At 55.9% G+C, this 23,965-nt stretch overlaps 11 protein-coding genes across 11 annotated transcripts; 3 read left to right on the forward strand and 8 right to left on the reverse strand.

Moving 5' to 3' along the window:
* Window positions 1-899: 899 nt before the first annotated feature.
* On the reverse strand, window positions 900-1,589 carry IWZ02DRAFT_102240 (uncharacterized protein). The gene has a single exon (XM_066761258.1). It carries the CDS (start codon window positions 1,392-1,394, stop codon window positions 1,029-1,031), a length of 366 nt encoding a protein of 121 aa, XP_066618423.1. The 5' UTR covers window positions 1,395-1,589; the 3' UTR covers window positions 900-1,028.
* On the reverse strand, window positions 1,428-2,684 carry IWZ02DRAFT_102243 (uncharacterized protein). Its single transcript, XM_066761259.1, has 2 exons — window positions 1,821-2,684; window positions 1,428-1,775 (listed from the first exon to the last, which is right to left on the reverse strand). The coding sequence occupies exons 1-2, from the start codon at window positions 2,565-2,567 to the stop codon at window positions 1,434-1,436; spliced, it is 1,089 nt and encodes a 362-aa protein (XP_066618424.1). The 5' UTR covers window positions 2,568-2,684; the 3' UTR covers window positions 1,428-1,433.
* Window positions 2,685-5,266: 2,582 nt separating this feature from the next.
* On the reverse strand, window positions 5,267-7,680 carry IWZ02DRAFT_102268 (amino acid transporter). The gene is made up of 5 exons (XM_066761261.1): window positions 7,228-7,680; window positions 7,113-7,183; window positions 7,052-7,065; window positions 6,930-7,002; window positions 5,267-6,884 (listed from the first exon to the last, which is right to left on the reverse strand). Exons 1-5 carry the CDS (start codon window positions 7,474-7,476, stop codon window positions 5,759-5,761), a joined length of 1,533 nt encoding a protein of 510 aa, XP_066618425.1. The 5' UTR covers window positions 7,477-7,680; the 3' UTR covers window positions 5,267-5,758.
* Window positions 7,681-8,732: 1,052 nt separating this feature from the next.
* On the forward strand, window positions 8,733-9,933 carry IWZ02DRAFT_472080 (thioredoxin-like protein; the record flags this gene model as incomplete). Its single annotated transcript, XM_066768928.1, has 3 exons — window positions 8,733-9,087; window positions 9,273-9,640; window positions 9,868-9,933. 3 exons carry the CDS (start codon window positions 8,733-8,735, stop codon window positions 9,931-9,933), a joined length of 789 nt encoding a protein of 262 aa, XP_066618426.1.
* A 244-nt stretch (window positions 9,934-10,177) lies between these two features.
* IWZ02DRAFT_463147 (divergent CRAL/TRIO domain-containing protein) lies at window positions 10,178-13,385 on the reverse strand. Its single transcript, XM_066768330.1, has 3 exons — window positions 13,180-13,385; window positions 12,542-13,048; window positions 10,178-12,470 (listed from the first exon to the last, which is right to left on the reverse strand). The coding sequence occupies exons 2-3, from the start codon at window positions 13,038-13,040 to the stop codon at window positions 10,420-10,422; spliced, it is 2,550 nt and encodes an 849-aa protein (XP_066618427.1). The 5' UTR covers window positions 13,041-13,048; window positions 13,180-13,385; the 3' UTR covers window positions 10,178-10,419.
* A 189-nt stretch (window positions 13,386-13,574) lies between these two features.
* IWZ02DRAFT_385903 (Nulp1-pending protein-like protein) lies at window positions 13,575-15,637 on the reverse strand (the record flags this gene model as incomplete). Its single annotated transcript, XM_066765436.1, has 2 exons — window positions 13,575-14,785; window positions 14,830-15,637. The coding sequence occupies 2 exons, from the start codon at window positions 15,635-15,637 to the stop codon at window positions 13,575-13,577; spliced, it is 2,019 nt and encodes a 672-aa protein (XP_066618428.1).
* Window positions 15,638-15,761: 124 nt separating this feature from the next.
* Window positions 15,762-17,896, forward strand: IWZ02DRAFT_463151 (phosphatase 2C-like domain-containing protein). The gene is made up of 3 exons (XM_066768331.1): window positions 15,762-16,532; window positions 16,578-17,600; window positions 17,645-17,896. Exons 1-3 carry the CDS (start codon window positions 15,844-15,846, stop codon window positions 17,751-17,753), a joined length of 1,821 nt encoding a protein of 606 aa, XP_066618429.1. The 5' UTR covers window positions 15,762-15,843; the 3' UTR covers window positions 17,754-17,896.
* On the reverse strand, window positions 17,897-18,721 carry IWZ02DRAFT_463154 (Sedlin). Its single transcript, XM_066768332.1, has 3 exons — window positions 18,552-18,721; window positions 18,190-18,477; window positions 17,897-18,139 (listed from the first exon to the last, which is right to left on the reverse strand). Exons 1-3 carry the CDS (start codon window positions 18,600-18,602, stop codon window positions 17,951-17,953), a joined length of 528 nt encoding a protein of 175 aa, XP_066618430.1. The 5' UTR covers window positions 18,603-18,721; the 3' UTR covers window positions 17,897-17,950.
* Window positions 18,722-18,766: 45 nt separating this feature from the next.
* IWZ02DRAFT_102255 (uncharacterized protein) lies at window positions 18,767-20,180 on the forward strand. The gene is made up of 4 exons (XM_066761260.1): window positions 18,767-18,968; window positions 19,075-19,273; window positions 19,437-19,860; window positions 19,912-20,180. The coding sequence occupies exons 1-4, from the start codon at window positions 18,926-18,928 to the stop codon at window positions 19,936-19,938; spliced, it is 693 nt and encodes a 230-aa protein (XP_066618431.1). The 5' UTR covers window positions 18,767-18,925; the 3' UTR covers window positions 19,939-20,180.
* Window positions 20,181-20,322: 142 nt separating this feature from the next.
* On the reverse strand, window positions 20,323-21,765 carry IWZ02DRAFT_427066 (uncharacterized protein; the record flags this gene model as incomplete). Its single annotated transcript, XM_066765912.1, has 3 exons — window positions 21,720-21,765; window positions 20,982-21,444; window positions 20,323-20,903 (listed from the first exon to the last, which is right to left on the reverse strand). The coding sequence occupies exons 2-3, from the start codon at window positions 21,391-21,393 to the stop codon at window positions 20,323-20,325; spliced, it is 993 nt and encodes a 330-aa protein (XP_066618432.1). The 5' UTR covers window positions 21,394-21,444; window positions 21,720-21,765.
* A 28-nt stretch (window positions 21,766-21,793) lies between these two features.
* On the reverse strand, window positions 21,794-23,624 carry IWZ02DRAFT_463163 (centromere protein Chl4/mis15/CENP-N). The gene is made up of 2 exons (XM_066768333.1): window positions 22,745-23,624; window positions 21,794-22,699 (listed from the first exon to the last, which is right to left on the reverse strand). Exons 1-2 carry the CDS (start codon window positions 23,522-23,524, stop codon window positions 22,085-22,087), a joined length of 1,395 nt encoding a protein of 464 aa, XP_066618433.1. The 5' UTR covers window positions 23,525-23,624; the 3' UTR covers window positions 21,794-22,084.
* Between the last annotated feature and the right edge of the window lie 341 nt (window positions 23,625-23,965).

Consider the following 23,965-nt stretch of genomic DNA (forward strand, 5'->3'; position numbering starts at 1 on the left):
TTGATATGAGTGTATCAAAGCGCACTACTCTCACAGACCTGAGTTGTGCGCGTTGCCCTGGGCATGATGTCGGTTTTTCGGACACCGAAACGGGACGAGGGTTTGCAGCGGCCATAATCAGCAGTATTCTTAACAACCGGATGCCAGAGGTGTGTCGTGCTTGAACCTGAGGCGTAGAGGTTATGTTCGTGACATTACCGTGATATTGTCTTCTACTGGCGCCTTGGCGCCTAGGAGTGTTTGTTTTGCTCCTGTGCGGCCGCGGCGCCCGCCTGTGACCGCCAGCTTTTTTTTTTTTGACTGTGACCTCAAAATTTTGCCTCTTTTCTCAACACCAAAAACCAAACTTTTGGCACACCATTATGCCCAAAGGTGAGACGAGACGATCAGGGGCGGTGGCAGAACGCCCCGCAAACCTTACGATCCCAAGGTTCGTGAAAGCCCTTCCTTTTCCATGACCTTCGAGCTAATTCCGATGACAGTGACGCAATCTGCTGAAGACTTTGCGAGAAGGAGCCAGAGAGGTGAAGCACTACGACTCGCATTGTGGCGGATTTTGATGGTGAAGAGAGTGGTGGATGCGGCGTCTAAAGCAGTCTGCCGGTGCTGCTGCTTTGCTCATCAATCTGCTCTCTGACGACGACAAAGTGTCTCTGACGGCAAAGAGGTGGGATGGAGTGCAAGGAGCAGCTGTTTACTGATACCGCGCACATGTACACATAGTTGTGTTGCAAGATGGAGCGGGAGCTGTTTGTAACGGCATCCCCGCAACCCCAATTCCGGCATCCCATCCCAGCATCCCAGCTCTGGCAAAATAAGCTCAAGCTTAAATATAAGCTTAAGAGCGGCACGACAGAATACGAGTAGACGAGAAAACACGCAAGCAGCGCCGAGCAGATGCGGCTTTGAAAGAGGGAAACACAGATGATGGATAAAGGAGAAGTGGGCGGGTAGGTTGATTGGTGGAAAGTTCAATGGGTAGGTCGAGCGCTATACATCAACATAAACACATACAAACAAGCAAAGCTTCAAGACGAGGGGTTAAGGTGGGTGCTCAAGATGCCACCCATGGATCCATACATGCATGCAATGCAAATGCATAAAAGGTCGCGCCAGACGACACGCGCGACCAGCGGGGGGATTAAGAATACAAAGGGGAGCAGCTCGCTCACTCGCTCATCAACAAGAAAACGTTTTTCCACAAAGATCCAGTCGAGAGTATTTATACGTCGTCGAGCCTCTCTATCCTCGAAGAGCGACAGAAGAGGCGTCGTGGATGATATTTGTACAGCGGAAAAAGCGGGGGCGAACATCCGGCAGGCCGGGGCCCAAGAAGTGAATAATAACCAACAAAAAGACCAGTGTCCACTCCACCAACTAACCTTGGGCGTCATAACAGGCGTCTGCGTTTGGAAATGCTAAACACAAAAGATTTAAAGCTTCCCCGCGCCGAGGCCGCTGGGGGCGGCGACGCCCTTTTGCAGGGTGCGGAAGCCGGCGCTGGAGAAGGGGGCGGGGGCGCCCGAGCCCGAGGGGACGGGGTAGTAGGGGCTGTAGTTGGCCTGGATGGGGGTGTTCGTGGCCGAGGCCTCGGCGGCGGAGACGGGGCAGATGGTCGTGTAGACGTCGACCGTGGCCGTGACGACCTTTTCGGTGCCCGACTCGGTGATGGTCGACAGAGCCGTCTTGTAGACGGTGCTCGTCGTCATGGTGGTGGTTGGCGCGGCCGAGGAGACGTCGGCGGCCTGGACCGACGAGCCAGAGGGGACGACAGTCTGAATGTGTTAGAAGCGAATGCTGGATATGCAAAAGAAACTTACCACGGTGACGGTCTCGGCCTCAGCAGTGACGGTGACAGTCTTCCCAACGCAGCTCGAGCCAGAAGTGACGGCCTCGGCGCCAACGGCACCAGTAGCCGCGACGGAACCAGGGGTCGTGGTCGTGCGGACGGTAATGTACCTGGTAATGGTAGAAGTCGACGAAATGGTCGTGGTAGGGCTAGAGGCGGCGGCAGCAGCAGGGCTGGAAACCTCAGCGGCGACGATGCTGGCGGGCTTTGAGGCGTAAATAGTCTCGACAAGAGTCTCGACGCTGGTCGACTGAACCGTGGTGGTGACGACAGTCCTGGAAGCCGTGCCCAGAGTGTAGGTCAAAGTCTTGTCAATCGTCTTGGTGATGAGAGTAGTGCCGGGGGCCACGGGACTGGCTGCCGGGGCGCTGGGGCTGGGAGAGTAGCCAGTGCCGAGACGGACCGATGGGGCCTCGAGAGCAGCGACATCGCTGGCGGAAGAGGCGGCGGGAGTTGCAGAAGCAGAGACCTCGGCGGCGGTAACGGGGCAAACGGTCGTGTAAACATCGACAGTGGCCGTGACTACCTTTTCAGTGCCGGATTCGGTGATTGTCGAGAGAATGGTGTTGGAGACGGTCGAAGTGGTGTAGGAGGTGACGTCCAGAGCGGCAACGCTAGAGTTGGAGTACTGGCGAGGCAGGACCTTGAAGTGCCGGTTCTCAGAGGCGGCGGCGAGAACGGCCAGCGAAGCGGCGGAGAAGAGGGTGGAAAAGTACATTTTGCGATTCTTCAAAGAGCGACAGACGCGAAAGAAGGGCAAAAACGAGCGTGGGGGAACCTATGTCCAGAGAGCGATGGGGAAAAGAGAGCGACGAGGGGAGTGACAGGGTAGATATTGTGGGAGGATGGGGACCAAGCGCGGCGGCGGCGATGATGATGATGATGATGATGATGATGAACAGGTTAGCCGCCGGGCATGACAGTTGAGGCCCCTGAGTGCGACGAGGCAGTCCATGGCATCAGATCCAAATCGACTGTCCAGGCCGTCAGCTTGATCAACGAGACATCTGGAGGCTGGGCTGCTCTCAGACCGGCATGGGACCACAACGCTGCTCATCTCGGCAAGGAACGACAGGACATCATCGACGCGTGCCGGCAAATCGCTCGCATCAGACATGGGGGATCTACAGGAACAGGAACAGGAACAGGAACAGGGACAGGAACCACCAGATACACCAGATACACCATCGGGCTGCAAGCAGAAAAACGGCGAGGCGCTGTCGGAAAGGTGCGTTTGCGTTGCATTGGTGCTGGATGATGGTGTTGGTACAATTGGCCTGTCGGGAAGACAGACAGACCCTTTGGGCTGTGGGCGGCCCGAAGCTGGCAGGGGCTTGTTGTTTCAGTGGCTGGCCCCCCCTCCCCTCCCCCAAATCTCCGACCTCAAGACACCACACACCATACACCACCACCACACACCTCCACCACACACCACCACCACACACCACCACCACACAATTTGGCTGGGCTTGTTCCGCTCAACGACAGAGTTCTCTGACCGCTCCCGACTTCCAGTGTTCTCTTGCCGGCCCGGTACATCGCTCGCTCTGGTGCTTTGGCTGACCCCTGGCCTCTGCATCATCCAACGGGAGGAAGGAACATCACACTGCCCATCCTTTGAGCCTCTGCCGTGCCGTGCCTGAGGCGTCCAAGTCGCTCAGCCGCAGGCCATTTCCTCAATCAATTCTTGGCCGCGCCAACATTGAGCGCCAAAGCATTCGCAGTCGACAATGATTGCAGCCCATTCGCCGGCCGTCGTCAAACTGCAAATCATGGCCTGAAATTTGATGCCCCGCAGTGACCAACCATCTGACGACGACGGCCTGCCGACAGCGCTCCCTCGCGCTTGGTCCGTAAGGCTGTCTCCCCCTTGCTCCAGTCCCCAGATCATCGTGGCACAGCGCTTGATCCGTGGCAGCCAAAGCATGGCATGGCATGGCAACAGGACATGTGCATCCGCTCGTGGCAGCAGAACTTTCTAGACGCTCATTTCCTCGAGTACTGTCTCATTCTCGTCGGTGGCCGTAGCTGAGGACGAACCCACTGTGAAACGGCCTCATTTCTTTCAAGTATCGCCGCAATTCTTGCCCGCGGGCACAACGACTAGTCGTTCTCCGCTGTCCAATTCGTACTGAATACGAAGTGCAGACGACCAAGTCACCGCCCCCAACGCCATCCCCCACTTTCACGGCCTAGACGATTTTGCCAGCGCAGTGTTGGATCGTGGCGTGCGATTTTTGGCCGGCTAGCCCAGCTTGGCAGGTCCAGGGCGAGAGTGGCACAGATCCCATCTCAGAGGGTGAGATCGTGGCCAGTGCTCAGTACACGACCCTTCTCTTCCACCTGTTCCGGGAAGAGCAAGCCAGTGCCCTGTCAAGTCCGCCAAAAAAGAGAGAGCAGCAGGAATACCACACAAACAAACCCAAGAACAAACAGATTCAGTCGCCCCAATATGACCCACGGCCCAAAAGCAATCACATCGCTCATCGCTCTCCCTGAGCAGCACTTGATCTGGCTCCACAAACCCATGCCATTCTCCCCACCAACCCTCCCATTCACAAGAAGCGCATCCGCTAGCAAGAACCATGAACTGAAGAACCGCCAATTGCCCGAGCACCACACAACGACATCCATCTTCCACGACACGCCCATTGTCACGACCGAACACTCCTCGAGCGCATCGCAGATCCAGGAGCCAGCGTCTCTTCTGATACCTACGTATACACTGTGAAATTGATGAATAGACAGACAGACAGACAGACAGTGCTCCGTCAAAACGTCGACTCCAAATTCATATTCGTGTATCTCACCCTTCGCAAGCGATGCAAGCGCGGAATAGACACTGGCGGAGAAAACAGACAGGCAGATATACAGGTGGGCACGCACGATAGCAACGAACAAAGACACAGGGAGATACCGTCTCATGTATCATGCATGCCGTACGTCGTTCGTCGATGGGTATGCAAAGTACCTAAGATAGGTCAACTCAACCCAACTCAACCCAACTCAACGGTACATGAGATGCGTCGATTCAACTTGATTCATCCCGCCTACAACTCGTGCCTTGCCACGCCATCCATCCTCTCCACCTCTTTCTCCATTTCTCTCTCCACCGCCCACACCATCTTTTCCACAAGAGACAAGAGACAAGCGAAGAAGAGACAAGCGAAGAACAGAAAGAAGCAAAACAGCCAGAAACAATGTTGAAAAGGTAAGATAAGTAAGGTATCGAACCGCCTCTCATCTCTTCTCTTCTACCCTTCTCTTCTTTCATCAAATGCTGCAGCGCACCCACCAACTCCATGATCCAAGCTCAACCCCGATCCTAATCCTACTCCTACTCCAATTCCGCCGCACGCTCGGTCTACTCTACTTTATCCTTTCCAATCAAGTGTAATTCAATACAACATACCTGGTCTTGCCGTCATGGCAGCCGTCATCCATTGAAGCATTTCGCGTCATGCCCTCATACTCGCTCTATCTATCTCTCTCTCTCTCTCTCTCTCTCGCGATCGTCAACAGCCCATAGTACTCCGGTGCTCCAGTCATATACGTCGTGCGAATTAGCTCTATGCCATACCATGCCATGCTGCTAGCGAAACAAGAAGGAGCCAACTAGCTACGTGCATGGCCTCCCGGGCAGTGGTCGAGTCCCGTCGTGTCCAGGTGTCCGATGTTTGTATTTACAGGTGGTCTATGAGCAACTGCGGGACAACATGCCAGAAGAAAAACATGGCCGTGTCGCGGGGCGTGAATCCATGGGTCGTGCGTGAGGGTGTGGTATGGGTGCGGGTATATGAAAGAGGGCTGGAACACCTGGCCAACACCAGAGCCACAAAAAACAAGAGAACAAAAAATGCCACGCCGCGGAAAAGGTGCAAGTCGCCGCCTCATCCTCTCCAAACGCGTCTACCCGCTATTATCAGCGCAAGAAAATGCGCTGCCCTGAGCGCCCCCGGCCAACGCCTCACCGCTGGCATACAATCCGAGACCGCAAATGACTGCGCCCTGGACGACGACGTACATGTTGAGGACGGTGAGCAGGCTCTTTTTCCAGTTTTCGGTCCAGCGGCCGCGGTTCATGTAGAGCCAGAGGAAGCCCGAGAAGCCGAAGCTGAACCACGAGCAAAAGAGGGCCGAGATGAGCGAGATGAGCAGCGAAAACGACGGGATGGCTTCCGCGATGATCCACGCAATGACCCAGAGCACCGTGCAGATGGCCACCCACGACACGAGCGAGATGCCGTACTTTTGGTGCAGCCGCGCCGGCTGGTTGCGCCACATGCGCACCCAAATGTACTTGCACGCCACGTGGCCATTAACGACGCCGGCTATGACGATTGTCGGCAGCGCCAGGCCAAAGGCAATCTTGGACACGAGCGGCGACGCGGAGCCCAGCGCGGGCGACAGCACGTCGGGCCCGGCATAAATGTAAATGACGACGCCGACAATGACGTAGAAGATGGTGGCCACACCCTCCATGAAGACGATTGACTTTGTAAAGTCGCGCGGGTCGCGCAGCTCGGCGCAAAAGGTGAAGAAGGCGTGGTGACCGGAAAATGCAAGGATGATTTGCAACGTTGCAAGCATGCCGTTTTGCAGCGACACGTGCTGGCGGGCCGCCACAGCCTCACCGTACTCGGGACGGATAATGGCAATGTCGATGAGAGCGACGAGGACGCAGATGACGACCGAAAGACATGATGCAATCGACAGGTACGAGACCTTTTCGAGCTGGCGCTTGAGGGCGAGGGCCAGACAGACAACCAGTCCGACGACACCAAAGACGACGGTGCAGGTGCCATGACCTGTCAAAACGTTGAGGGCAATGCTGAAGCTGAGCACGTGCGCGCCCATGATGAAGATGATGATGAGGACCTGCGCGACGCCCATGATTTCGCGCGCAATGGGTCCGCCCATCAAAAATGCGGCATCGGCAAAGGTGTGCGTTGACGGGTACTTGTTGAAGAATTGGCCAATCACAAAACCGCAGTACATGGCCATGAGACCGAAGAAGATGGTCAAGAGAATGCCCCTATGCACATTAGACCTGCACAATGCGAAAAAGTGTACAACTTACGGCACCAGGCCAATGGTGGCGACGGCATTGGGGAGCGAGAGAACACCCAGCGAAATGTTCTCGGCTACCATTACTGTGGGTCCGTCAGTATTCGCAGTTTAGCAATTTTTCGCGTGACTCACATAGGCCGACTTGCCTGCCAAATGTTAGCTGCATTCAACGTAGAACGATGGCAATACGTACCACCATGACATTGTCTGATACTTCATCTCTGCATTCTCGTCCTCGTGGCCAAAGGGATTGACCTCGCCGACCTGAGCATGTCAGTCCACGTCTCACGATTCAACAAGATTCTTACCTCTGTGGGCGTGTACGGCGGCACGCCATGCATGCCCTTTTCCGCGTCTCCCGGCTCTTCAGACGACGTCGTCTCGCTCACGTCAAGGACCTCGCCAACGCCCTGGCTGTTGTTTGAGGAGCTGGAGCGGGTCTCGTGTGTTTGGGCGGCGTTGTTCCTCTTTCCCTCTTCGGCGGCGATCGGAGCAGCGTTGCTTATGGCAAGGTCAGAATTGCCATTGCCGGCACCCTGTTGGTCAGTGGGACCCATGCTCGGACGGGTTCCTTCGTCACAGGACGTTTAGGAATATGGGGGATTGGTGTGGAGGAGGGTCTTGTCGTCGTTGTCCCGATGGTAGCCGCGCGGTGTCGGGAACAGATCGTGGAAGGGAAAGGTAAATCGAGGGGAGACGGCGGTCAATGGTAGGGAGTGGAAAAAAGAAGGCCGCGGGGCCCGATGGGCAAATGTAGTAAGAGCGGGCCCGCCTCACGGCTACGTTGACCCCGTGGTTGGGCGTTGAATGCCGCCAGTCCATGATTAAGCAGCTCTGGTAAGGAAAAAAAGACATCGAGCCGTGGTTGTTGGACACATCACCTTGCCACCATGGAAAATTTAGACGAGAGCCCAGGCCAGGTGGTGGTTTCATGTTACGTATTCTCGCCGTCGAGGCTCCAAAAGGTCAGGGTCTCCGCTGCTGCGCGGGAAAAGGTCTCCACGACGGACGACGATGCTGGCCATTTTGGAATTGGAGAATTGGCCGTGGTGTTTGGTAAAGGGCACCGGCTCGTGCCGAACCTGGAGCGGGCCCCAAAACCGACAAAAGCGAGGTGTCTGATTGGTGGGCTCGACCATGGTACATGTGCCCGCCGGCGAGGGTTGATATCAACATGTGATGAATGTTGAAGACGCAGGTACCATCTGAATCTTTTTCGTCGCTGTGATGAGTGTCTGCTGAGTGGCGGCGTGACGTCTCTCGAGGTGGCGCAACTCCACGGCCCGGCATCGGCGATTCCAAGCTCTTTCTGGGGGGGGGGGACGGCGAGCGAAACTCGGCGGAACGACGAGCAGGTGGCAGCGGGCGGTGAATATATAGGTAGTCGTCGACCGGGTGGCCAGACTCGAGGCCTATCGTTTGTCGTAAATGTCGCGATAACAACTATTTGGGGAATTTCAGTTGGCAGCCCATGTAAGACTCGTTGCAGGTCCAATCAGCGTTGCCACGCAGTGCCGCGTCTCAGGAGCTCTGGGAGCTGGCTGGAGCTTGGGCAACACTCAGTACGCCCTTCTCCACTCCCACTCTGGCCAGCTACTACTCCAGCTTTAGCTCGACTGCAGCTCTTTTGCACCTCTCCATCTCCACTCCATCCATCCTGCCTTTCCATCGAGCCCGCTGTGCTGTGCGACCGCTTTGCCGTCCCCGCCGCCCCATTTATCCTCAAAAGCTTGTCCTGGTGTCCAAGAATAGCCTCCCAAAACACCATCGTCTCCATCCGTCGGCCCCGCTATTCACAACTCTTCATCCCACCATGGTCGAGCTTCGCAAGCGCAAGACGCCTCCCCCGGCGCCCGAGAAGCCCAACAAGAAAAAATCCGGTCCCAAGGCGGCCGCAAAAGGCAGCAAAGCCAAGCAAGCCGCGGCACCAGAAGACGCGGCAGCTCCTCCTCCCAAGGTCGAGGCAACCAAGGACAGCAACGCGACGACGGCAACCAATGGAGCCAAGAGCAGCGGAAAGCCCGAGGCGGGCAAGACGATTGAGCTCGAGGGCTTTGGCGGCGAAGTCGAGACCAACGACGGCACCAAGACGACGCTGAAGCAGCTGGTCGACGACAGCAACGCCGGCGTCGTCCTGTTCACGTATCCCAAGGCTTCGACGCCCGGCTGTGAGTTCTCCCTCCCCTCGCGTCATCGCACATGGATATAGCCGCTCGTCGTGTAACCACCAACCACCGCAACCCCTCATCCTCCGCCCCCATCCGAGCTCCACCCCCCACCCACCACCTACTCCATCATCATCATCATCATCATCATCATCAGCCATGTAGCTAACCCATCACCACAACAACAGGCACCAAGCAAGCCTGCCTCTTCCGCGACGCCTACGCGCCCCTCACCGCCACCGGCCTCTCCATCTACGGCCTCAGCGCCGACTCGCCAAAATCCAACACGACGTTCAAAACCAAGCAAAACCTGCCGTACCCGCTGCTCTGCGACCCGTTCTTCTCGCTGATCAAGGCCATCGGCCTGGCCAAGACGGGCGCCGCCAAGGGCACCGTGCGCGGCGTCTTTGTCGTCGACAAGACCGGCAAGGTGCTGGCGGCCGAGTCGGGCGGCCCGGACGCCACGGTCGAGGTGGTGCGCAAGATTGTCGGCGCCGCTGGCGATGGTGATGCCGAGAAGGATGAGGATAAGAAGGATGATGGCGAGAAGAAGGCGGTGAAGGAGGGCAATGGAGAGGGGGTCAAGGCTGATGGCGACGCCAAGTAACGTCGCCATTTGCATTTCCTGATCTTTTCGTTTTTCTCCCTCAATTTTTTTTCCCCCATTTTTCCCCATCCCTCAGTCACTTTCTCGGGTCTTTCTGTTTGTCTCCTTTTTTGGATCTCGCGCCACTGGGTACTTACTTCCGGCAAGCAGGTAGGGAAGGAAGAAAAAAAAAAAAGAAAGGCCGCGACGACGTTGTCGATGATGGAGCAGCGAATGCGGGCAGGCGGGCAGTACAGGATTGATCGATTGATTGATTGATTGATTGTTGTTTATGGGTATTTCTTCCGCGCGTGTGTGAGCTGAGAGCGTGCGCCGGCCGCATCCAGGTGTAGGCAGGCAGGCAGACAGACGGACGACGGGCCACGAAAAGAAAAAGTAGGAGCCAGCTGCCAATACGATGCGCTTCGAATGAATTATTGACCTTCCTTTCAAATGCGCCGTTTTGTGCGTGACACTGAAACCAAAGATGAGCTGCTCATCATGCCCTTGTTCAACGTTCATCCATTACTATTTTGAATACCTATTTCGCTGCCCACCAGCGCGCCTGCCGTGCGAATGAGAAGAAGCAGAAACACTCGTCAGGTCGTCAAGTCATTACTTCGTAAAAGAAGAGCAAGAAGCAAAAGGAAAGATGCAGACGTTCATCAATTATTCAGCCACCACACCGACAAACTCATCCGCCAAGCAAGGCATTAGAAGCGCAGCACGCGAGAAAAGAAAAAGATACTCTACCCCTTCCTCCCCATCCCCACGCCCGCCCCGGTACTTCTACTCCTCTCGCGCCCCACCTCGACCAACGACTTTGCCGAGCCCGTGCGCTCCTCGTATAGCTTCCTCAAATCATCGACGCTCTTCTTCTTAAGATCGAGCTTGCGCACCGGGTCCGTGGGGATGGGCGGCGGCGTCTGGAAGCTCGGCATGCGGCGAAGCAGGCCTTCGCTGACGCGGAGGGGCTTGGCAATTGAGTCTTGCGCCGCGTTGGCCGGCAGCGGACGCGCTGGAGGTGCGCCGGGCGGCTGCGCTGAGGGGTGCGCTGTTCGGTAGACGGGACGCGCAAGCGAGGAAATGTTGGGTCCGCGGGAGCGCGAGCGCGTTCGCTGCGTGCTGCTGTTGCGGGCGCGTGCATCGTCAAATAGGGATTCGTGGGATATCGAAGCTGAAGTGGTGGGGGAAGTAGAAATGTCTAGACGGCGAAAATCCACGTCGTTGGGGGAGAGGGAATGACTGTCGGTCGTGAGAGGTGTGTCGAGACCAGAGGTAGCAAGAGGCGATCCGCTGGAACCAGATCCCGAGCGCAGAGGTTTCCTAGTAATGCCGTCGCTAGGGCCAGCAGCAATAATGTCGGCCAACCCGGGGGGACCTCTGACCTTGCCGTCAAATTGTTTTACAGCAGCCTCTTGCTGCTTGCGCAGACTCGGAAAGGCTTGAATGACGGGCTCAGGTTTCAGGCTACTCTGTTCCAGTGTCAGGGATCGATGATTTGGAACAATGGGAGGTAAAAGACCTTTGACACCAGGCTGTCCCTCCAGATCTTTGTCGTCCGCAAAGGGATTCTGAGGCGCGAATCCATCCGTCGTGGCAGCGTGGCTCACGGGAGACATGGCAACTGGAGCGCCTCCCGCCTCTTCTGCGAGAATACTCGAATATCGCGGAGGTACTTGAACCGACGGCGCTGGCTTCCTCCTGAAATGCGTGTCATCGCTACCGACTGGGCTGATTGGCGTATGCCAACTCGATGCCGAAGGACGCGGAGGTAGCGCAGGAGGATCATTGTCTTCCAGAATAATGCCCGAACATTGTCTCTCCGAGTCGGCGAATCCAGCATCCTCTTCTGACGGCGATTCGACCGTAAAGTCTTCAGACTGGGGACGCGGTTTTCTCGTCACCTCCAACGGATCCTCATATTCCTCGGGATTGGCAGGTGCTCGCAATTCCAGCCAAAAGGTGCCGCTAGCAATTCCGCAGGCCTCGCGAAGACCATTCTCCCACATTTCAATAGCCTCTTGTAGCACGCGCCTGACAACGGTCGACATTTTGGCGTCCTCAATCTGATCAGGCCCACAAACAAGCGTAGGCGCAAAGCATACGGCCAGGTTCTCGGCATTCATCTTGTTGTCCTTTTGATGCTCCGTCACCGTGCTCAGCATTGGCAGCAAGTGCCGCACAAGTATCGCACGTGCCACTGCGGGAATCGCCGACCATTCCGACTTGGGAGATATGAGCTCGATGAGCTGCTCCAACGAGGGCACGTCGTCAGGGCTGCCAAACAGCTTTCGCAACTCTCGATACGACGTTTGCGGGAAAATGGGCGAGCGCAGTTCGGCGTACCAAGTCTTGATCAGCCCGGCGGCCATGTAGACTCCATATGCATCCTTGACGTCAACCTCTTTAATTACGGCCTCGGGATTATCGGCATTGTCGTAGTACGGAATGGGAAGAGTAACGCCGTTATCTTTCCAAATGATGAATTTTTGACCGCGGTCGTACGCCTCCTTGAGCACATCCTTCAAACGTGAATGCGGCGGTATCCGAAACAGGCCTTCAGTCTTGATGTTTTGGTCCATGAGCAAAAAGAGAGTTGTCTCTCTCAAAACTCGTGGTAGCCGCGTCTCTCCTTTGGCGTTCATGGGGAATGGCTGTGCCACCGAAAATGCCCGTCTACCGCTGGCATACGGAACATAAATGTCTGGCGAAAGACGCCGATCGTGGAGATAAGCAGAAGGGGGTATCAAAAGGTTCTCGACAGGGATGTGGAGAGCAAGCTGGGTCAACGTGGAGACTGCGTAGGTATCAGCTTCTGCCAGACAAATCGCATAACGCCGCAAGATGCCTAAAGAAACTAGAACTCACCGTGGACAATCTTTCTCCGGAACTTGGGGCTCACAATGGACGAAAACATTTCGACCAAGATCCTCACCCAGCTCCTCTCGTGAACAATGTAGAGTTTTTGCAGCCTCTTGCGCATGGCCCGACTAAGGACATGGTAGGCCTGTATGAACCATCCCCAGCCAGGGCGATTCTTCTTTGACCCTGCTCTCTCCACGTCTCCGCCAGCAAAGAAAATGACTTCGTACTCAGTTCCGCTCAAGAGCTCTTCTTCTCCGGGCAGCCGGGCCAGTACGTATGGCAACAGTGCGTCAAAGTCGACTTCGTCCGTGTCTGGGAGGGCGGCGGCATTGAGAATGTAAACGGCGAGACCTGATTGCGAGGGAATCGGGGATCGATAGAGGATGCTGGCGGCATTCTTGGCCAGTTCAGGGTCGTAATCGACCGAGTTCCGCGGCGGAGGGACGGCGGAGAGCGAGGAACTGCGCAAGCGCGTAGCTCGCTGAGCGAGTTGGGCCCTCATGGCTTTGCCTTGGATTGTCAGTCTGCGACGCACGCCCATGGCGGAAGACGAGTGATCATCGGAGGGCTTCATGGTGGAGTGTAGTGAGGAGAGGAGTAGAGGCGGAGTGAAGAGCGGGTAGTCGGGACACAACACTCACTGCTTGGCTGCTGGGTGCGAGATACGTCAACAGAGGTGCAAGGCTTGGGTATCCCTGCTTAATGGCGTAGAGGGAGGCGTAGGTATTGAGAGACGCAACAAAGGCCGGCCAGCCGCAAAGGGGCTGGAAAGAGGCGGAAAGCAGTATCAGAGCAGTGTCGCGTCAAGAGGGTGAAGATGTTGCAAGACCGTCACAGTGGCAGAGTGTGTAGTTGTTTCGTCGGGGTCGCTGTTGGAGTGCTAAGGTAATGCAGCCCTCTGCCCTACGATCCGCGCCGAGAAACTCTAGCCGACTTGTCAGGGTCCCCATGACCGCTACCCACCCAGCCCTCTCCACATTGCTTTTGCTCCACCACACATGACATTATGTACATGATGATATCCTGCAGCTCAGCCTCACCTCCCGTCATTCTCCTCGTCATGCTCCCCCTGCTCATCACCTCCATCTTCCAACTGCAGCTCCGCCTCTGCCTGCTCCACATCTCCCAAAGCTTCCAAAGCACCCTGGAGATTTTCAAACCTCTGTGCTCTCGCCCAAATTTCCTGAAATGAAAGCCCAGTCTCACGCATGCGATCTACCACTTCTTGATTCTGCAAGTCTGGCTCCAGTCGCTCTCCGCCCTGCTCAGGTCCCCGAAACCACGGCACCAGGCTTTCAAAAAATGCCCTCAAGTTGCTGTGCTCCTCTCTCAGCTCGGCTTCCAGCTGTTGTGGCTCATATGCCGGGATTCGCCTGCCGGTTGTTGGAGTCGAGTCGTACGACGGCAAAGTGTCTTCTGGAGGCAGTGGATCAGACGTCGACTGCACCTGTGCCGTCAATGTTCGAGGAACTGCACTAATGAGAGCTGGGTTTTCGGTAAGGATGGTGTGACGTGCCACGTCTCGAGTGATGGGCAGGTCGGCAAATTCCTTTGGTGGAGAAGTGTAGACAGCTGATGCCACCTCAACTAGCAGGGACTTGGCTTCTGCAGTGTTCCAAAGATCCTTGGCCCGTATGACGTAAAGTTCAGTCAAGAGGTGTTCGTAGGGAGAGCGAGGCTGCTTGCCCCAAATGCCTGGCGGGGTGTCATTCATCTCCAACTCTTGAAACAGGCGGGCCGCTAGCCAAGGATAACGGCCAATGGCTGTGTAGAGTGCTTGTCGTCCTTGGCCCATTTGGGAGGCTTGGACGAAAGCTAAACTACTTGTCATGTCTATATTTGGGAGACCATTCCATCGTGACTTGAAGAAGTCGCTTTGAGCCAGCGCCAAAAAGTCTTGTTGTTGTCGTCCACGAATGGCAAACTGGTCAATGACTAGCCGAACGCAATAGGGATCGTTTTCAGGGTCGAGGCTGAGTAGGAGTTTGGCCCATTCGTACACTGTCCGCCATGTTGAACGCATTCCCAAGTTTGCAATGTAGCGCCACGCTGCCAGCCAAAACTCGCGGTTTTCCGGTCTCCGGAAGTCCATTCGAGCTTTGCCTTGAGAGACGTTGGTTGAAAATGTCGAATGCACCGATCTGCCAAAGGAAAAGAGGGCGCGTTCGAGGAGGTCGCCAGATGTTGCGTGGTCCCGTTCTTGCTTGGCAATTTCAGACACTTGGAGGAGGGTAGAAATATGGTAGGCTGGAAGAGTTAGCAAACGAATGCTGGCAATTTGGCAGACTTACGATTGAATTGCAGCAGCTGGACGAGGCGCTGAGGATCCATGGATGCCACACAAGCCTCAAATTGTCTCTGTACATCTTGGTATCCCCTGCTGTGAACATATCGATACTCCACAGTGCCATCTGCGCGCTTTTCCACCACTTCCATGCTCAGTCCACCGCTCGTCGCTCGTGGCCATTCTTCTTTGCCTTGGACAAAAATGTTTCGCCGCAAGCCCAACGAAACGAGTCCACCACGTGCATTGCGGCCAGCGACAGCATTTGCCAGTCCCATTTGACGCGCACCCCTACCGCGTTGACGTCCTGCAGGTTCGTCTGTATCTCTTTCCAGCGCTGCTCGGCCGAACAGTTGGCGCATTTCGTTTTGTGCGTGAAGGCTCTGCGAGTCGACCGAGAGTAGGCGGAAGAGTTCCTGAGATGCCGTATCCTGCTGTGGTTCATCCGATACTTTCTGCTTCGATTCGGTGACCGAGAGCGATTCGAGGGCGCGGTCAATCTCGTCCATGGTTGAAGATGGAGTCTGTTCAGCAGTCTTGCCATCTTTGGCCTTCTTCTTTTTCTTCTTCTTCTTGGAAGTCGACGCCTTTGGCTTTGGAGCCTCTTCTTCGCTTTCTTTCTGGGGCTCCTCCTGCTCCTCCTCCTGCTCCTGCTCCTCCTCCTCCTCCTCTTCGTCCTCCCCACCTAGCATGGCAAATATGCTGGCCTTGGGTTGTACGACCTCTTCCTCCGAGTCATCGTCTGCGGCGAGCTCTTCCAGACGTTTCTTTTCTTCGAGCTCGCGTTGAGCTTTTCGTAGGGCGCGTGTCGACATGGTGAATGTGGAAACAATGTTTTGAAGAAACGATGACGCGGGGCAGTCAACCAACGCAGACGGCCCGACCATGTTGGCTGCCGATAAGCGATCGACCAGGCTCAGATCACATCGGGGCGGTGGGCCTCAACACCAAATGCATCGCTAACCTCGGGCCTCTCCTCCACACGCCCCGTCCTGATCTTGACCACGCACCGGGCTTCCAAATGCGTCGAGCAGCCCTTCAAGCGTGCCGCTCTGTGCGTCGCCCGGTGTTTCGCAAATCCATCCGTCCTCCCATCAGCCATGCGTTAGGTGCCAGGACGAGAAACCAACGAACCACCCATCAGGTATTGCACTCTTCAATGCAATTCCGGACTTTTACATACGCGCTGGTCTCCACGGCCGTGGCCACGGGTGCTTACTACGCCTACCGCGGTGAATCACAGAGTCCTCTCGAAAACAACTCTCCAGTATCGTCCGTGTCTGCGGGACAGAGTCCAGGATACACGCCATCGAATGTCTATTCTTCTGCCGCCGCCGCCAGAGCTACGACCCAACCCGACGCAGAAGACGCCGGCTCCAAGGTTCTCGTCATTGCCCAGGGAGAAGTCTTTACCGGCACGCTCCCCTCCAACGCCCCTCTTTCCAAGGCCACGGATGATCAAGGGCGCAAGGTTGTCGAAATGTTGACTCCGGAGCAAGCCACCCAAAAGTTGAGGAGGAACGAGGAGTCTTGGCTAGTCGGTAGGGGCAAGGGAGTCGTCCGCTACGACGTCGTGCAAATCCCCAGCAATGATCCGATTGAAGACGACCACGCCGAGAAGATCATTGAGGTCCCACAGAGCGTGGCCTTCTCCGAAGACGGTGCAAACAGCAGCGATTGGATGTTTTGGGGTGTTTTTGACGGACACAGGTAGGATCCCCAGCCTTGCTGACGCTTCCTTACTGACAGCTGCAGTGGATGGATTACCTCTGCAAAGCTCCGCAACTCGCTCATCTCTTTCGTCGCCCGCGAACTCAACTCCACCTACAAGTCTGCCCTCGCCGACCCCTCGCTCAAGCTCCCCTCGTCCGATTCGATCGACAAGGCTATCAAGACTGGATTCCTGCGTCTGGACAATGAGATTGTAAACGAGTCTGTTCAAAAGGTGCTCAAGGCTCAGTCCAAGCGTGTTGCGGCAGAATTGTTGGCACCTGCACTAGCTGGCTCTTGTGGTCTCTTGTCCTTTTACGACAGCAACTCCAAGCTTCTCAGGGTTGCTTGCACTGGTGACTCGCGGGCTGTTCTTGGAAGAAGAGGCGCCAATGGCAAGTGGACTGCTACGGCCCTGTCCGAGGATCAGACTGGTGGCAACGATGAAGAAGCAGCACGTCTTCGGAGAGAGCACCCTGGCGAGCCAGACGTCACTAGAAACGGACGCATTCTGGGTGGCTTGGAGCCGTCCCGAGCTTTTGGTGATGCCATCTACAAGTGGAGCATCGAGACGCAAAAGAAGATTCGAGAGGTCTACTTTGGACGGTCCCCTCCACCCCTCCTCAGGACTCCGCCCTACGTGACTGCCGAGCCCGTCGTCACCACCACCAAGGTAGAGCCGCAAAAGGGAGATTTTGTCGTCATGGCCACCGACGGTTTCTGGGAAATGCTTACCAATGAGGAAGTAGTTGGCCTGGTCGGTCAATGGTTGGAAGCACAGGCAGAAAACAAGAATGGCCAAAGCACCGCCAACTCGTGGCTCAAGAGCTGGTTCAGCCAGCAAAAGGGACTTCCTGTCGACAAGAATGGTGTCAACACGGACAAGACTGGCCAGAGGGCACCCATCCGACAAAGGCAGTGGGGCGTCAAGGGATCAGAGGAAGAAAGGTTTGTCGTTGAAGACAAGAACGCAGCAACTCATCTCGTTCGCAATGCTCTCGGCGGAAAGAATCAAGATCAGCTTTGCGCTCTCCTGACTCTTCCAAGCCCATTCTCCCGTCGTTACAGGCAAGTCATCAATACCCACTCCTGAACCTTGCTAACTTGTTCAGGGATGATCTCACTGTCGAAGTCATCTTCTTCGGCGAGGGTGAAAACTCGGGCAGTGTGAAATTGAACCGCGACGCGTCGGCATCGCAGGACGTCAAGTCAAAGCTTTGAGCGGCTTCACTTGTACCATTTGATTTGTGTTATACCCGGCATCTAAAAGAGAAGGACGCAGCGTTCCAGTCGTTTGCATTTCGCACTGGAGTTGAACAAGGTCACGAAGAAATGACGGGCGATTGTAGCCATAGATGACCGACACGCATATGCGAGTTGGTAAATTGTGTAATTGATAGATTCTCGTCATGACTTGATTAGATGCTTGCAACACCGGGCGCCCACGACTCGCCAATCCTCTTGACCTCGTTGATGAACCACCTGCTGGTGATTTGCGTCGACCCGACATTTTGCTCGGCATTGGCCGTCAGCGGAGAATGCTGATCAGGGTCGTAAAAGGGGTTTCGCAAAAGACCAATGTAGGCTGACTGCAGAGCCTTGAACGCCTGCACCGTGTCAGAACATTTCGATATCAAAATCAAAGGGGGCGACTTGCAGGCTTCAAGTCCGCGTCTCGCAAGCCGACAATCGATGCCTTGGGGTCGTTGCTCGTAGCCAGGCGGCCCTCCATGTCGACAACAACAACAAACTTGACGCCCGTGTTGGTCATCCAGCCATACATGGCAAGGCGCTCGTCGACAGCCTGCAAGAGGCCGAAGTCCTGGTCGGCCGTCTTGTGCGGCAGGCGAGCCTCAAACACATCCAGGGATGACGACAGCAGAAAAGAAAATTCCAACGCGTCGCGGGCATCAGGCGGGAAAAGAGAGATGTGGAGGGGATTGTTCTGGCCAATGCGAGTAAGAAACGAGGCTAGAGACTAGATGCGACGGATTGGGAAGCAAGTTGGACGTGACATACGTGTTTGCCAATGATGCCGATGCATGCTACGGCTGGCACTCGGGAGGCCATGTTCGAGGGCCTGCTTGACACGCGCTCGTGGAGCAAGATGGAGCTTTAGAGAGCTATCCAAGTGCTCTGGCATTTGTTTGTAACGGCGTCTACTCCTGGACGTCGATGGTGAGCAGCAGGTTCGGGTGGTTGTTAAACGTCGGGGCTTTCTCGGCGATGCTGGACCCTATCAGATCAGCTCAATATCCCTAATGTCATGACAACCTACTCCAGGCCCTTCCGCCACCCGTCTATCACCCGCACGTTCATCCTCTCCGCAAACTCCCCCACAATCCATCATCTTCGTCGTCCTCGTCGTCAACAACCCCATCAGGCTGACAGCAATGCTGCCTTCGACGAGAACAGCGGCTTCAATGGCGCTGCGCGGTACGCACCACTCCACTTTCCCGGGAAGCTATATCCACCTCCTGCTTCCGCCACTCTACCTCCCAACCATCATCATCATGTCGCCAATACTGACGATAATGACCAGCCAAGCCGACCTCTGCCCTCCTTCCTTTCCGTCCTGCTGCCGCCGCCTGGATATCCAGCTCGCGCAAGACCAAGGCCGCCTCGCAGACGCCGGGTATCGTCGCCGGTGGTCCGGGCACGCCCCCCGCAATGAAGAAGGCCAGAGTTGAAGTGCCGCTCCCCAGCCAAGAAGGCAACAAGGGCCTCGTCCAATACGCACTGTACGTGTCAATCGCAAGACCCAACACCGCGACGACGGGAAAGGGTGAAATGGGCGGCTACATCTTGGTCTACATTCCGTCTCCCATGTGGCCCAATTTGGCCCATAATTTTGGCCGCACCACCTGCCCAGTGCGCTAGCTAACAAGTCGCGCCACCACACAGCACGACACTCGACCAAATCGCCAATTGGGGCCGACAGTCGTCGTTCTGGCCCATGACCTTCGGCTTGGCCTGCTGCGCCATTGAAATGATGCACCTGTCGACTCCGCGCTACGACCAAGACCGGCTGGGTATCATTTTCCGCGCGTCGCCGCGCCAGTCGGACGTCATGATTGTTGCCGGCACCCTTACCAACAAGATGGCGCCCGCGCTGCGCCAGGTCTACGACCAGATGCCCGATCCGCGCTGGGTCATTTCCATGGGCAGCTGCGCAAACGGCGGCGGCTACTATCACTACTCGTACAGCGTTACCAGGGGCTGCGACCGCATTGTGCCGGTCGATATTTATGTGCCTGGTTGCCCGCCGACTAGCGAGGCGCTCATGTACGGCGTGTTCCAGCTGCAGAAGAAGATGAGGCACACCAAGGTGAGTTTGGACATTCATTTGTCGATGCAAGACTCGGGCTGACTCGGGCAGATCACCCGCATGTGGTACAGGAAATAGACGACACACACTATGGAATTGCGAGCGAGTGATTTTTTCCTTCCGACGGGAGTTTAGTGGCGTAGATTTTTCTTTTCCTCTTCTCGTTGTATAAATTGGAGGGCCGCGAGAATCTCTCCACGACTTTTTCCTCTTGCCGATCAACGTCCTGGATCTCGTCGTCGCTGTGAAACAATAGAATATCGGATCGTCTGCCTAGAAATACAACATGCTTTACGTCGTTGGAGGCTGCTTGATAGAAATATGCAAAGTGATACCACGCGCGCCCCAGACTGTCCGATTTCATGACACACTGTGTATCCTGTCCTCACCTTTCACGACATACACGCCATCAATCGCTCTCGGAGCATCCAACTGGATCTATCCCCAGGCCGTCTGCCTACCTTATCTCCCTTTCGTCGTCCTCCTCGGCATAACTCTTCGCCTCGCAGACGCTGTGGGCTCCTCAACCGCATCTGCATCCTCCTCTGCCACCGCCATCTTTCCGCGCTCCTTTTTCCCCGGCCCATCCGCAGAACCTTTTGTCGAGCCGGCTCGTTTGCGCTTCGTTGCCTTCCCCTCCTCCTTCACTTTCTCTCTCTTGTACTCTACAGCTCTGCCATTGCGCGTCTCTTTCTCTTCCCCCTCACCCTCCCTCTCCTTCCCCAGCGCCCCCAAAACTCGCGCCACCATCTCGACATCGCTGGCGCTAGCTGTCACTCCCTGCCCCCTCCACTCCCGCAAAACGGCCCACAAGGCGCGCACCAGCTCTTCATACTCTTTCACACTATACTTAATCTTGACGCTCTTCTTCAGCTGCGGCGGTAGGGGATTTAAGGCGTGGAAATTACTTCCTGACCATAGGAACAGTTCGTCTGCGAAGAAGGGGATGGTGTTGGCGGGGTCGGCAATGGAGAGGAGCAGCGATGCGGTGGCGGGACCGATGCCGCGGAGGGACGTCAGCGTTGTTAGGGCTTGCAGTACCGCTCTGATCTTCTCGTCCTCCTCATCTATCGTGACAGCAGGAGGAGATGGAGGGGTTGGGTGCGAGGGATTGGAGGGACGAGAGGATTGGATGGTGGAAAGCAAGGCAAACGCCTCACCCGTGACGCGTCGGACCGTCTGCGCGTCATTCGACGCAGCCAATTTGGGCAGCGACGGGAAGAATGAGCCGTGGTTTATTTTCCAGTGCACGAGGCGGACGACTTCGTCGATGGTGAGGTAGCCGGCTGGTTCGGACGGTGTTTTTTCTGCTGGATTGGTCGTTTTGCGACGGCCCGCTACGAGCGCTGGTGCGGTGGTGAAGCGGAAGTCGCAGTCGCAGGTGGAGGTTGAAGAGGAGGGAGAGGCGTTGGGTTGTTTGGCGGGTTGGCGCTGGCGCTGGCGGTGGTGGTGCGTTGAGGGGTATTGGGCGAGGAGGGATGAGAAGGCGGGGGGCGTTAATGGGGAGAATTTGGGATTCGAGGAGGTGGGCATCTTCTTTGTTGGTTTTGGAAATATGGAGGGCTGCTGGAGAAGAGGAGGATTCTGTCATGTGTTGTGGGTTAGTGAGGACGGAAAGATTGGCATTTAGGTGTTCTGAAAAGCGCTCTTTTTTAGCTTGGTGATAGGAAGGAGTGCTAGAGGTTGTACAGTTGTTGAGTTTTTGCTCTGATCAAGACTGCAACTTTGAGACTGGAGAAAAGGTCTGGAGATGAAATCGAAAATGCGTCAAGGAGACTAGAGCAGGTAATGAAAAACACGAAAAAATGGACTGAGAGAAAGCGAGCTATAAGCAATTGACAAACGAGACAGAAACCAACCTTTCTGAAGAAATTATCTGCGGAAACTCGGTATCTCTTGTTTACAAGTTGGAGGTGAGGTTGGAAAGTCAAACGACGCGACGACGCATCGAGGTCGCGTCCAAGATCACGTGTAGCCAATCATCGCGTCCCAACCTTTCAATCCGTGAGATAGTATTAATAAAAGACTCCTAGCATTATCGAGCAATCAAGAAACCTCCCCAGGCCCGCAGCGCCACGCAGAAAATGCAAAAGATCAAAGCAACAACACCATACCAGACCGAAGGAACCCGGGGTATCATATCACGTGATGACCGTAGACGTCGTCCGTCCCGTTGCGCTCCCAGCCAGCCGTTACTCCGAGATGCACGCCTCTTGTTTCTTGCCTAAGATTTTTCCTTGATTCTTCCATTCTTGACCACGCCGACGCTGACGCCCGCATCTCCTGCCATCCAACCGGGCATCCTCTCCCCCTCGACGACACCGTGTTCAACCAATTGCCTGACTCCAGCGTGAATGTGCGAGCCTCGTAGCGTAATGGTCATGTCTGGCGTCCACGATTCTCTCTCTACCTGGCGATCAGTCTGCGGGAATGCGTCTTCCATGCGGACTTGCAGACTTTCGAGACCCTTGCCGTCATCCTGACCCGAGGGACCAAAGCGCGCCTCTGCAATCTTTTTTCTGCGCTTTGTCGAGTCGTTTTCCTTGGTGGTGCCTTGGCCACGTTTGTTTCTGCTCGCCGAGGCGCCGCCGTGGCGTCTGCTCGACTCTGCACCGGCAGCGGCGTTGGTCGCAAACAAAGACTCTCTGTGCCTGGGCGCATCGTAGTCGAGCGAGGCGTGGCCAAACGAGTTTTCGGCGAATATGGACCACCCTGCTGGTGCGGCATTGCAACGGCCAGGTCCTCGAAGAGACAAAAGTGTCGAGAGGTTGCGAGATGTAAGAGATGTGGTGGTGAGCGTGTAGCGATGATGAGGTTTGGAGAGGGCTTTTGGGACGGCCTGATGGGTCAGCAGGGAACTTCCAAACGGACTCGGGAAACTCACATCGACAACAATCTTGCGCAGACTACGACCTTCGACACCTACCTTTTGGCCCAAATTCGTTGCTATCGACACGTATACGTAGGGCGATCCATCTGGGAATACCATGAACAACGACTTGGAGCCCTCAGGAGAGCTCGAAGTGGGCAGAGGGTGGTCGTACGGCGAGTCTTGAATATAGACGCGCAGCAGACATATTCCAAACGCCTTGACGCGTGTAATGTAGTAATGTGCCTTGATGACGGGCGCTACTTCTCGTTGCAGGTTGAGCACAAAGGACGTGGCATGGAACCGGGGCAGATTTGTCGCAGAGCCCTCGTCAATGACCATGGTATCGTCGTCACCAGCATTTGTCCTGGCCCTGACCTTTGAGAGCTGAAGCGCATTCCATTGCTGAGAATTGGGATGGTCCAATAAGTAGCGCGTCTCTGCCATGGCAAGCTGGTAGAGCGTGATTCCATGTCTCCAATCGCCCTCGAGCATGCGATCAACCACCTCCTTCTTGCCGCCCTTGCGACCCTTGAGATCGCGATACGTCTCGATGACCTCCTCTATCGAGGTCGCGCTGTTGTATGGGGCATCCTCGTCATCCTCGTCTTGACGCGCCAAGCACGGCAGACAGTAACTGCGGTTCTTGGAGTTGAGCCATTCCAGGGCCAGCTCGAGCAGCGATTCGCGGTTCAGGCGGGAGAGTGTCTTTGCGACGGAGGGTTTATTCGCGGGCAGGCGCTGGGTATGCGATAGAGCAGCATTGGTGGGTACGGACAAGGCCTTGGGCGACATGGCTGGTGTTGATGTTGGGGCGGGGTCCGGGAGACGCGCCTGGAGAGAGGAGGCCGTGCGTCGTGGTATCGATCCAAAATGGGCAAGGCGCCGGGATCGGGGATAAGGATGGAAAGTGGAAATACGTGTAACCTGTGCCTGCCTAACGAACATTACCAAGCACGTGGGATCGGATCGGATCCAAGTGCCGATGGTGCCGCTTCCAAGAGAATCGAGACTGACAGACAAGCAGATTCGATCAAAGCCTTCGTCCACTCGCTGAGCCACCACAAGCCCCTCGCAGCCTCTGCATAATCTTTGACGTCGACCTTTGTAACGAAGCTTTTCTTTCACGCAGGCTCCATCCGTGGGCCCAGCGATTGACGGCCACGCCCGTAAACGTTAGCAGACTGCACGCTCCACCTCGACTACGCCGCCCGCTTCCCGCCTACCGGCACACCA

This window comes from Phyllosticta citriasiana, assembly GCF_038021145.1.
Source record: "Phyllosticta citriasiana strain CBS 120426 chromosome Unknown IWZ02scaffold_17, whole genome shotgun sequence".
Lineage (NCBI taxonomy): Eukaryota > Fungi > Ascomycota > Dothideomycetes > Botryosphaeriales > Phyllostictaceae > Phyllosticta > Phyllosticta citriasiana.